Genomic DNA, 13,762 nt, shown 5'->3' on the forward strand with positions numbered 1-13,762 from the left:
GACTGAAGGCCTGATTTTCGCAGGGCAAAATGCAGATTCACTTCTTACTCATTGATTGTCATCAGTTTGATGAAGATATTAGTCTTGTTTGTTTGCTGTGAATCTGAAGAGATTTACTACCACTCAAGAGTTTCCTAAAGGAGGACTTAACATATTTCTCTCTTTAGAGTGTTCTAACAGACATTCTTCTCCTGTTTCCTGTTCTGCACAATCGAAAGCTTCAATTTAGATATTACTATAAATATTTCACGTTATATTGTAAGGAAAATAATGTTATTTTGGAATAATTCATATATATATACAGAATGTGTGTTTTATAAAAAATCTCTAAAGAAATCTTGCAGTGATTTGCACAATGTGATGCTTTATATCAAACTTTTTTAATATTTAAAAAATTAGCCTTTGAATTTTTGCATTGGTAAGAAATGTTATCTGAATAATTATTTCTGCACTATACCAAACTTGAGAGTGTCATCACATTGGCGTGTAAATTGATTATGCTGATTATACATCTGTAGTCAGCACTGGAATGGATTTGCATCTTAGAACTCTGAGCTATAAAGCGATAAAGGCAGAATGATGTAAAATTGTAAGCAGCCCTAAGCCATTCAGAATAAGAATCTCTGTTTATGCTTTTAGTGATCCTAGAAAAAACGTGTAATGCATTTATATCTGCTGTAAATCTGAACAAGAACTAGCTAGACATTGATACAGAACATGACCACAGGCAGAGTTATAAACCACAAAGGCTGCTGACTCACACCATGTCCAAATCCACAGCAGCCTTGTCAAAGCAGGGTGGTACTGAGCTGTTGTGTGGTGCCCTGAGGAGGTTTTCAGCAAAGCAGCAAAAGTAGCTTTAGTGCAAATGTGATGGACCTGGATTCAACCTGCTGTCTCAGTCTGCTCTGTCCTACTGTATGAGCATTAAACCCGTTTTGGGTGCCCCTGTACCCATATCAGTGGGCACTAACGACCCCCCTTTACTCTAACTTGCTCATTGTTCATGGCTCTAAGGCGAGTTTTGAACAGAATTGTTCAATTCCATTCTGCAGAGGAACAGAAAAGGTAATATTCCTGTACAGATAGCTTGAGTTTATTTTAAGCGTATGACCTGTGCTCTGCTCCCATTAGGGTCCAAGCAAGATCTCCCAAATAACACTTTTGTCTCTTTAGCACAGAGAAAAGGCATCTTACCCCGTGCCTGTGGGGTTAATGACTACACTGTATTTTTAAAATTAATTCTGTGCGAATTATGGCAAGTTCTGGTTAACATAAACAGAACGCATGTGGTCCAATTGATCTGATTTTTTTGCTGTGTGTGACCGCAGGCAGTTCACCTCTCCTCACTGGGCCTCGGGCTGCTTACAAGAATGCACTATAAATAAGATGTGGCACACATTTGCAATGTCTTGGCAATAATCTATTAAAGATAAAAAAGAAATTAATCATTTTAGGGCTTCCCTATTCTACAGATAAGAGAGGAGAGATTTATGCAGACAGCTAAAAACAAAGAAATTGTCTCTAATTACTTAAGTCTATGTCACCCACTTCTTTTTTTTTAAATAAGCCTGCTCTTATGAAAGTAATGCAGAAGGAGAACCTTACAATACATGAATATATAAATAAAATCACCTCTCAAATTCCTTCTCACTAATTTATGAACATATTGTCACTTTTCTTTTTTTCACTCCAAAAGTGCAAACTACACCCTAGATTACAAAGATTCCCTAAATAGGAGCCAAAGTGTGATCTATGATCACTTTCCTGACATTTTTCTAACATGATGCAGAAGCCAGAAAATTAAAGTCGGGCAAGAAAAGACATAAGCTGAAAGAACAGACGGTGACTTTCTACCCCCAGGAGAAAACACAACAATTGTCTTTCTAGAGCATTGCATAATATTGGACGCAAATCAAGTTACAGGTATAAAAAGACACAGTGTTATTAAACCTGGACTGCCTGCCTCATTTAAATTATTTATGCTCTCAATTATCCCTCCTTTCCCCATCATTAAATATACAATCCTACTCAGCCAGGTTTCCATCAACCAACTCATATTATCAGAACAAAATCTGTCCAAGATAAATGAAACACTGTCACTATAATTGTAAAAGGCACGCTGTGATACTGCAGGTATGACAAAAGAATTTAGGATTTTTTTTTTTAATTAAGGAGAATGTAGGTGATTTTTAAAGGCAGAATGTGTGCCTTTAAATAAACCCAGAGATGTAGCTACTTTATATCTCCTCTGCCCCTCTTCCATCACCCTGAGTTTCAGTGATCTTCTCTGCTGTGTAATGGTGTCTTTAGGTGTACAGTACAGTATGTGGACACCAGGTTTGCCACAGGTATAGAAGATTACATTTGACCAGACACCAGAGAACTGGGTTTTCTGCTTTGTTTCAAGACGCAGAGCATCTTCTTTGGTAAGGTATGTAAAAAAATGTTTATTTCACATTCACCACCTTTAAAATCATAAAAAGATATTAAATGGCAAAATATTTCCCATTGGCCTTACCAATCATGGCCTCCTAATAATCCCCTAATCTCTGAACTGGCTTCATCACTCTGCTCTCCTCCTCACTGAGAGCTGATGTGTGGGGAGCGTTCTGGCGCACTATGGCTGCCGTCGCATCATCCAGGTGGGGCTGCACGCTGGTGGTGGTGGAGGGGATCCCCATTACCTGTAAAGCGCTTTGAGTGGAGTGTCCAGAAAAGTGCTATATAAGTGTAAGCAATTATTAATTATTACTATTATTATTATTATTATTATTATAAATCAGGTCTGGTGGGAGTGTGACAGATGAATGTGTTATAAGGTATAATCTACAGAGGTTTTTTGTTTCCGTGTGACAGTAAACAAAGTAAAAAGCTTAAGAAACAGCTGAGTTTGATCATTCATTGAGCAAAAAGTGGGAAAAGACCGGGACAGTATGTGCCTGATGGATGTTCTATATTCTGTTTCACATCTGTCCCCAGCTGACTCCCTGTACAGCAGGGCATGTTCTGTTATTCAGAATACATGACATGCCAGTCCTCCACCACCACAGCACCAAACAGCAAGATGTTTTTTGGCTTATAGCAGATGGAATTACAGGGAATTAATATTTTATACATTTAAACATCAATTTGTAAAACCAAGTTATTAATGAAATAAAACCCTCTGATGTATAAAATGTAATGAAAGAAATGCTGAGATATTTTGGAAGGTTACTGAGTTCTTAGCACATGGGCTGTGAATTGCATCCATTATATTCTCATCTAAAAACTACTGACATGTTAACATAAGCTTATCTTATAACGTCTGCTCCTTTCCTTTGCCATGCGGACTGGGAAGAAGTCCCATTCTTTAGAGCCTTGTCTCAATGAATCACCAGTGCTGCCGGCATAAAGGAGCAGGAGGCTGAGGTAAAATGGTGATATGGTGGCAGGAAAGGTTTCATAATAAAAAGGGGTAAAAATAAAACATTGACTGATTTCCTTACGAGTCGTGACGTCCTGCATGCAGTGTGAGGCAGTGGCTCATTACAGAGCCGTGAACTGAATTATCGACAGGATGGGACAAGGGAGCAGCAGCAGCATTGATTTGCAATCAGAAACACGAAAGGCGAATATTCCAGCGGGAAATAATACAGACCGTGGCTGTTGTGGGTCTGGAGGATGGGCGCTTGTGTGACGGTTGCATGCATTTCCCTTTGCCCTTTGAGGGCTGAGATTAGTGCCTTTTGTCCCCCTTTGCTTTCGTGATGAAAGATCTGGGCTCAGGTTATAGAGGCTTCAGGGTGTTTTCTGCTTCGTTGATCTTTTTCAGCAGTTTCATACAAATGTATATATTTTTTCCCTAAAATTCCCAAATTAAATTGTTATTGTTTTGCTTTGATCTAAAAAGTTTCAAGTCCAATAGGCGATGCAGTCAGGAATAGTTTCACAGCCCTGATTAGGATGAGTCCTGGTTTTACGTGCGCTGATTACCATTAGGTAGCACAGGATCAGTGGAAATTAGTATCTGTGAACCACTGATAAAAAGCATCCAGAATACCTTATGTGCATATTAATAGTTGTAATAAAATTCCCTGTTAAGAGAAATGATCAAATTCATTGTACGTCTTAATGTTATAAAAACATAAAACCATAGGAAGGCTTTTATTGTAAGTCATCTTTCTCAGTTGTTGATAACATCTAATTAGTCCCAGAATCTTGTCCAGTCCCCACAACTTGTTCAAAGTGTTTCCCCTTTTGATTTGCAACTGTCTGTATTGAGTTTGGAAGCCTGAAGTAATCTCCTGGTTTGCCTTTATCAGTACCTCAAAGATTTTGTAAATTTGATCCAACTCCTCTTGCACTTCTCTGCTAAAGGAACAGATTTAGCACATTTAGTCTTTGAGCACATTTCATTTTGTGAAGAGTTCCTTATTTACAAACTTAAAAATGCTTAAACAGCTTCTGTTTCCTTGATCGAAGTGTGTAACAGATTTAATCAATTGAACTGACTGATGTTTGCTTGTTGCAACAAAATGACTCTTTTATGGCCTAGGTTTGACATTCATATTTAAATGTGACAATGTGCTGATATCTCATCAATTCATTGATAATCATATTCTAAAGTATGGCTACAACACAGAAGTGTAATAAACATCTTACTTCTGCCCTTGCAAGATTCAAAGTCATATTTCACTACACCATAATAAATAATTAATTTATAATTATACATCAAGTAACATGCAAGCTCTCTTATTTCATATTAAGTTACCCTGGAGTAGACATACTGTACATTTTTGACATACTCTGATCAAATGTTTCATTGTGTTAATTTGAAGATTTAGGAGAAAACAAATGAAATTTAGTTAGCACATAAGTAACATCTTTTCCAAAGTGAATCTTTTAAAATCCATATGTATAAATGTGGGAAACATAACTACCACCCATCCTCTACTAGGCCTTAACGTGATGCTTGGCATATAGGAAGGGACCTATGCCATCTACCACTGAAGTACAGCTCCCAGCTGGGTGATGTGCGGCAGCCCCACTGCACAGTAAAACAGGCGGAGAGCTGCTTCACCAATTGATTTAAAGGAGAAATTAGAGAGGACGTGTGCAATCCCAGAATAGAATTTAAGTGGGACACAGGAATTAATGCCCCTACTCTTATGAACAGTACTATGGGATCTCAGCTGATCAGGTACACAGGACATTGGTTTATCTGAGCTGGAGTATGGGATAGTAATGATTCTAATAACAACAGCCTGCATAGTAAGACAGAGATTTGCCATGAATGAGTCATAGACTGGGTGGAGGTAAGCTTTTGTTCTTGCCTTGGCCTGCACCTTTAATAGATCCTAGACAATTGCAGATTTTGGTGTAGGCAGCACAGTACCTGTTCTGTTAAGGGGTTCAGCCTTAATTGGTGTACATCTAAAATAGGATATATAAAAAAATCAAAACATCATGTAAAGCACTGGGAAAAAAAAGCCACTCTTCTTTTTTTCTTCTGTTTACAAGGGGAAACCTTTTATGAAAAGACTGGAGCGTTTTTTTTTTTTCTAAGTCTACCATTCTACCATGTCTCATTTTATTTATGGTATTGTTGAGAAAGACAAAAGGCTTTGATGTTGTCAGGTGTAATTATAGTTAAGGGCACAATAGGCTGTGTTGGCTGCTGTAGTGTTTTATTTGCCTTCAAGTAAAAATTCAGAACTCACATTAGCATCTTTGATGGCTAACGAGTGCTCTATAGATTGTTCACAAAGGGAAAATATTAGAGACCTGGAGCATGGCAGCAGCGGTTGTGACTGTAAAGAAAATTCTCTCGCACTGACAGCGCCACCATAAGCAATTAATAATATTTTTAGATTTAAATCCCACTTCAAGCAACGAGTTATGGTATAGTGTACAATCCAGAAAGGAAAGCAGCTCCAAAAATTTCCAGCATTTTTTTGGTAAAAATTCGGAAGCACCGATTATCTTCTGTTATAGCCCTACCCAGTTTGGAATTTAACTTTATTAGCAAGTGAACTGGATCGCAACTGTGACTTCCAGTAACCTATGTGATGAGGACCTGCACACATGCCCCTCCTGCACACCTGCTCATCTTTTGATCTTCAAGCTCCATTGTGCCTTACAGGAGAGTCTGCACTGATTGGAGGAGAGACATGTCCGTCACTTATGTCACTGCAAGCTCACAGGGTCCAGGCAGGTCATGGGTGTCTCTATTTTACCAGCAGCCTAATGGGTCCTGGATGGCTGACACCTGGATGGCTGACACCCATCTCTGGTGGTCCTCTTACATTTTTGTCCCATTTTTATGCAGGCTTCAAATGACTACATTATTTTTGTAGTTTTCCAATCTACTTTTTCACTGAGGCTTAATTACCTTTCACCTCTCTCCGATTGCATAGAATTTTCAAAATAACTCTTTTAGTGATGACCAATGTAAGACTGCCTTTAAGAGGTTTCGATTTTTTTTTCTAAACGGGGAAAACTGCAGGATGATGAGGAAAAAATAGGTCTTTAAATAAAAAAAAACACTTTCTCCTTATGAGACATGGTATGTCAAGGGCACTTTTTATCAGCCTCTGTTATTTAACGGATAAAAAAAGATTTGGAACGTACCATATTACTGGTTATACAAATACAAGGTAAAATAGATATGCTCTATCCTTGAAATGACATGAATACAGGGCTCAGATTGTGTGTAAGACTCTTTTGGACACTGAATGAGGAAAAAAAACAACATTTTAATCTCTTTTTACCAATAGTCTTAATGATAGATTTGTATCAAAACCTTAAACTAGACTCGTTTTTAGTAAGTACTGTACACAATTTGGTTAGGAATGGGAATATATACTATATACATTTTCTCTCACATTACTTTCCTTCATGCTATCAATAAATTATTTCTTAAATTACACATTTATATATTTTTATCCTGGGCTGGGTTACACCTGTACGGGGTTAACGTGGAGACTGATGCTCGTGTCCTTGAGCTACAACAGAGCGACAGCCTGTCTTCATTTTGCCCTCATAATGAAATTATGGAGAGAAAAGGGGGAGCTGAAAATTTCCTTGGTGCTCATTGTTCGTGCTTACTGACTCCAAACCTCCGTGATGACTCCTTTGTGCTGCTGTGCCGTATCCTGTTTCTCCTGGCCACTCGGGGGTCACTTTGCGTTTCCCTTGCGCTCACTCCTCCTCGTCAGCCCGGGCCACTTCTGTCTGGGCCGCAGTCACACCCTCGCACCCGCGGAGGGCTAGCGGGCGCCCGGTGATGTGCATCAAGCCCACAGGGGAGGTTAACCTGAACAGCATCCCAGTGCAACTAGAATGGGTGGAAGGCTTGAGTTTACAGTATTAGGGCTTGCAGAGGTGCTTCTTACTCTGCCTGATAACATACGAATAACATAAGAATGGTTACAAAAGAGAGGAGGACATTCAGCCTATATAGCTTAATTGCTGAATTGATCTGAAGATCCCATCCAGCTACTTCTTGGGGGGAAAAAAACGGGGTAAAATCAAGAGGCTTCTAAATGATTAATTCAGCTATTTTCATTATTGATAGATTTTAAAGGTGACTTGTTTTGAAGCCCATTTTAAGGTGCTTATAGTCTGTAGTCAAGTTTGTTGTTGTTATTATTATTATAAGTTTCATTAAATTTATAAAGCGCAGAAAAGCTGTTGCATGAAAAAGCAGCCTTTGTTTACTTACTGCCAGAAAAGAGCAGTTATCTACACAGTCACACGGCACAGACATTCAGGATTTTTGAATGCAGATTTAAGGTGTACCTTGCATGACAGGCACTGTTTTGGGTGAAATGACTGAAAGGAAACAGAGAAGCCCATGGCAGTTTCCGATTCCAGCAAAAGCACATGTTAAAGATGACACATGTACTGGGTGGCAGTCCTAGTCCAGATATTCTTTCCCTTGCAGGCCTAGGAGGGTTTCATGTGTTCTCTGTTTGGTCCCTGAACAGAATTCTTTATTGGTATCAGCTGTTCGCCTGCATCCCCAAACGGCCCTTGTTTTCTCTATGTTGATTCTGTTTAGTTTGCACGTTGCCACAGAGGACACACATTGCAAATACATGATGCACTCACGTCATTTTGCTTGTTTAAAATCTATCACTGCTTTGCAGAGCCTAGCAGGAAGGCACCCAGGACAGCTTTTGTTTGCCTGACGTTCACTGTGTTGTTTTCCTGCTTTTTCAGCAGGGCCTATAGTGTACTATAGTATACTGCCTATAGCACCCTGCCTGTAGCACGTGCCATCTCCGGAGGTTTGCTCGTAGGAGACATGTTGTAAGAAGGCGTTGCGAAATAAGGAAAGAGCAACGGAGCAAAATCAAAACGATATCAGCAGCAAAAACTAATTTCAAAAGATACTTCTGTTTGATCTTTTATCCAGCATGAATACTTGGGTTCAGTAATGGCCAGTACATGTGAGACAGCATGTTCTTCCTTCCTTTGCGTGGATTAAGATTTCACAAAGACGTGCTGGTTCGGTCGACTGGCTTCTCCCTTAGGGTGCTCCTCCGTGAGCATGGCCCCACAGTACTGGCTGCGAGAAGTGAGCCTGTGGTACCTTTCTGAGCTCACAGACATGTTGGAGAAGCACAATGAAGCATTGCACGCTGTTTCCAACTGTTCGGAAACTGTTTTTTTTCACAAAAACGCTGCTGTTTAAGTCAGAAAAAAATGTAAGTCATGACTGAGGGTGAGTATTTACGTAATTCTGCATTTTAGTGCTCTACCTAAATTGCATCAACATATCATTCTGCCATTGCATAATTTTTATACAATCGCAAGCTCATTTTTAGAGCAGTTGGCTGTCGAAAAAGAACAGATCCACAGTTTTGAAGTGCAGTATCTGAAATGTACAGTTTTTGTTTGTGTGTGCTTGTCACAATACTTTAAATTCCCCAATGGCAGTTGTAAAATGCCAAAAGGTGACATGCTGAAAATAACCCCAAACAAGATTTGCGCCTTTTGTGTGTCGGGTTCCTTTTTTCTGGTGCGCGTCATTTGTCAAGCCTTTAATGACAGCTTATTTTAATTTCCAGGCAGAGCTAAGCCTCTAAACAAAATACAAAAATAATAATTTCAATAAATTTAAATTATTTGCTGACAAAAAGCTTAATCAAAAGCTAAAAATGCTCCTTGACTTAAAAAAAAAAAACATGCTTCATTGAGCAGTGACTATTTCAGTCAATAGGCTGTACCTTGGTAAGCACATGCCAATTTAGAAAAGAATGAACATGCAACTCCGATGGCAGATTTGAACACATGCTGGGCCCAGAGCAGAGTCCATCAACCATTTCTTTATCCAAATCAGCAGGTGACCCCAAATCAGCAGAATGCTGTTAAGTAACCTACTTGCTAATCAGCATGTTCAAAGTAGGCACAGAAAAAAAAACTGCCAATAATTTGGAGCATTTTTAAAATTGAAACATGTATTTATAGGTCACTTACTCTGCATTATCTGACCAGTGTTGCCTTTTATTACAAAGTTTACATATTTGCCTGTTACTTTACAGGAAATAAGGTTCTACTTCTGTTGTTTTAATGTCAAAACCTAGCAGTGAAATATGCATTCATAGCATATTTCTGTCACCCGAGAACATCTTTTTTGCTTACATCCTATATAGTCTTTTGTGCACTTATTTATTTTCTTACAAGAAAACACACAGACTTTCTTGGACATTGTGAAAAATTACATTTTCTGTGATGATTGTTCATCTTTGTGGTTTGTGTTTAAAATATACTGTAAAAATACACCAAATATACCACAGATTAGTTTATGTTTGAAAACCCCTCCATAAATACTCAGTGTGGTATACTGTATATACTGTACAGTTTATTTAAAGCCTAACTTAAATGCTCAGTACACTTGATAATGAATGCTCTCTTGCGCCAAAAATAGCATATCTCTTTCTTTCTTCAGCTTATATTCATGATTCATAAATTTCCTTATTGACATTTTCAATGTAAAGGTATTTTAGCTTCTTGAATTGCATGTGAGACGTATATATGGTGCACCCAGTTTCAGCCCTACTGTATATGACCATATAAAGGTTGGCACACTGATTGTACATGATTCTTCTTTGGCCAGGTTACAGGGAAACCATCCAAACAATAAATGCAGCGATGCCAGTTTTATTACTATCCCATCTGTTCATCCAAAGGCACAGAAATGTCAAGGCATTTTCTTGTTCACACTTAAGCCTTGGAATTCCCTTCCAAAAGCAATTTGTCACTGATATTCCATGGGGAATTAAAGTCCAGATTAATTTACTCAATCTGGCTCATGATGGAGCTGATGGCCCATCTTGGTTTGGGCTTTTAGCCACCTAATGGCACTTAAAATGCTATGCCTTGTTCAGTAGAAAACATATATACTGTATATATAGTCTATCAATTTCATAGTTGTGCCATCTATTCTGGCTTATTGTCACAGAAGGATTATGACTGTCATCAGCAGACATTCCTAGTTAGATTAATTTCTTTAAATTACCATTCCTAACTCCCTTCTGAGTTACCTCTGTTTTTTCAGCTCTGTGGATGACAAATGTCATAGAATACATACTCTGTTCATCTGCTGGACTGTAGCATTCTGAGCAAAAGAGGCATTAAAGGGGAAATCCTGAATGTTTGCGAGGATGTCTCCAGTCCACTGTGGACTATGAGGAGTGGTGCCGCAGCTGAATAGCTAACAAAGATCTTCAAGCCCTTCTGTGTGTACACAAATTGGAAAGGGAGGAAAAATAATTTTGCTTCACGTTATTATCCTTACCTCAAAGTGTTTCTTGGGAGCTGCTATTTCTAAGACTGTCTGCTTGGCTTAGAGGTTGACAGGTAGCTGTCAACAGAAGATGAAGCTTGTGATTCTGCTGTTCAAATTACCTTTGGGGAATATAAACAATGGGACTACCAGCCAGGTCTGTGTTTTCTCTCTTAAACCGTTAAGCTGTGGAGGGAAAAAGAAAAGAGGAAGGATTCCTTACAGGGCACTGCTGGGTAAAATAAATGGTTTGTAATTGTTTTACAGCCTCTGCCACATTTGAGGACTTTCAGATCCGTCCTCACACGCTGTTCGTCCACTCCTACAGAGCTCCGGCGTTCTGTGATCACTGTGGAGAAATGCTCTGGGGTCTTGTGAGACAAGGTCTCAAGTGTGAAGGTAAGAGACCCTCCTGCGCAACTGTTCAACGGAAGCAAACATTAAAAACTAGACCGTAAAATGCTTGTCCAGGACACCCTTAGATACACAAACGTTTCACATCCATTAGTTATCCTGAAGCCTTGAGAACAAAATCCAAAACTGAAGTAGGGAACCACCACAATAAATACGCAAATTAGTTACATAAGGTTTTCAGAACGCTTGTTTAAAAACTCCCTGTGGGCTGTTCAAACACTCCTGTTAGATGTTGTAATTTTTTTCATCCATTTTGAAAAAGGTCCAAAAAATGCTTTGTGAATATTGCTGTCAGTTTGTACGGATTTAATGTCACGAGAAAAATGTATGTGGGGGAAAAAAAATTGCTTGGAAAAATGATTCTGTCAGAGGGGATTAGAAAAAATGTCATTCTTTCCATCTGAATTCTAAGATGTTGAAGTGCTCTGCAGTAAGAAAATATCCAATCAGTGTCCTGTCTCACTCTAAGCTGACTGATGGCTACCCACACACTATCCTGAATTCTTATTCCAGCTCATGTAAACACTGTAGTTACCCTTTGACTTTGTTGTGGGAGTAAATCCTAATGTGTATATTTAAACCTTTTAACAAAATGTTAGATAATAATAAAAAGGCCTACATACTGTATGAATTCTGCATAACAGATTTGTTTTGCAGAACTGATATCAGTAATTGTTCTTGAAAGTATTATAATACACCTCGTCTATTGCAGTCCTGGCAGGAGAGTCTGACCTGTGAAAGTCTTTCTTCATTGTCAGGAAGATGATTCTGGCTGAGGAAGCACTGGGAGTTAACACTTCACTCCAAAATAAACCACACTGAATTCAAGGGGTCATAAAATATGCCCTGCAAATGAATTGCAGATGATTAAAGTAAATAACGCTGACTTTAGTATCTGATCTGAGTTTGTTTGTAGAGAAAGAAGTGTGCTGTCACTTTGTTGAGTGATTTGAGGATGGGTGAAACAGTGGAGGCCTGTGTCTGTCTTTGACTCCTGGGCATTTCTGAACTCTTTCCCACTACAGAAGGCATCTTTGCACTTGTTCAGCAAGAGAACAAGTCATTACAGATGGACTGAAACTGTGCTGAGAAAAACAGTACCAGCAGTGTGCATCAACCACCAGTATGCAGACGACCGGTCTCTTTGGGTTGGCAGGACTTACAGTACTCCCTCTGCATGTTTTAACCTAAATAACCCTTAGAAATAAGCTGACAATGTTTTGTCTTATCTCTCTGTCTGCCCTAAAAGGATGTGGCTTGAACTACCACAAGCGCTGTGCATTTAAAATTCCAAACAACTGCAGTGGAATACGCAAGAGGAGGTTGTCTAATGTTTCCTTAACTGGCTTGACTACCTCAAGGTCAGTTTCTGCTGAGCCTTCGCCCTGCACGTCAGATGAAGCACTACTGGTAAGAACACGAACGCTGGAGACTGCCTGCAAGTGATTCAGAAAAGTGTCTCACTACGACCTAGGGCAGAATTTCAGTCTTATGTGTCTGTCCTTGTCTTCGTGTCAGTCTGTGAACAGCGTCAGTGTATAAAAACCTCATGTACACAGGTGCAAGTCAATACTAAAAAGTAGAATAAAATGTTGAAGATTTTCAGATTCTATTATAATGTACATTTTTGTCAGTAAAAAGAATGGAGACTAACTTGTCCTTTATTTAACTCTCTTCTTGACTGAGAAAGCTTTCTCATAATCTGGTAGCATTTTGAAAGAAAATATATTAGGCTCATTATACTAAATATCAAAGTTTGCACAGTACAGTACTATTGGCACGGACACCTACAGCAGAAAATTGTCTTTTTTCATGACTTTTAATCTTACTTACTGAATTCATATCCGCTTCACTGAGCAAATAACCTCAGTAAAAGCAACTGGTGATTCAGAATTGCATACTTCCCCAGTATTTATCTGCAGTGAGTTTGTCTAACTGTGTAATTATAATTCTGCAGAAACCAGTCTGTAAATGATATATTGTTCAAATACATACTGTAGCTGTTAATATTATTAGTTCTGTATTTTGATTCCCTGTCTTTAGGCGTTTCCCCTAAATACTAAGTTGCATTTTAGTTTATCAGTATTTATAGGTTCATAAGTTAGGTTTATCTTGGACTGGACAAGCAAGCATTTTTGTAGTTCCATATTTCTACACAGCCCCTTTTGAGATTAAAATAAAAGTCATGATTAAAATAAAAGTAAAATAAAAGTTTTTCCAAGAGTCTGTTTCCTGAGCCAATGAATTGCTTTTAATAATATGTTATTAATATATATTTTACTTTTTTTTAACATTCATAACTAAAGATAATTTGCTCTTCATGGTTCATTGTAAAACTAAATTTGCCACCTAGATCAAATGTATTAATTATATCAATACTTTTTAGTAATCATACCTCTCAAGATCCATTATAAAAATAATGTATACTGCATTGCAGAAAGTCAGTTGTATAGTTTCGGGTTACAGGAGCTTCCTTCAGATTAAATTTGATTGAACATGTGGCAAACCAGATTTATTGTTTATTTTTAAAGCCTATGCACATAATTTCTGAATTGCATCACAGCTGTTTGTTTT

At 38.4% G+C, this 13,762-nt stretch overlaps 1 protein-coding gene across 2 annotated transcripts in view; it reads left to right on the forward strand.

Annotated features, from left to right (window-relative positions):
* Positions 1-13,762, forward strand: part of prkd1 (protein kinase D1) — a 71,718-nt gene that overhangs the window by 40,257 nt on the left and 17,699 nt on the right. For both annotated transcript variants that reach the window (XM_088926081.1, XM_088926082.1), the window contains exons 3-4: positions 11,042-11,173; positions 12,438-12,598. In XM_088926081.1, coding sequence (XP_088782207.1) covers positions 11,042-11,173; positions 12,438-12,598 — 293 coding nt within the window. The remainder of the gene's footprint in view (positions 1-11,041; positions 11,174-12,437; positions 12,599-13,762) is intronic.

The sequence above is a fragment of the Atractosteus spatula genome, chromosome 9 (assembly GCF_055471065.1).
Source record: "Atractosteus spatula isolate fAtrSpa1 chromosome 9, fAtrSpa1.hap1, whole genome shotgun sequence".
Classification (NCBI taxonomy): Eukaryota; Metazoa; Chordata; class Actinopteri; order Semionotiformes; family Lepisosteidae; genus Atractosteus; species Atractosteus spatula.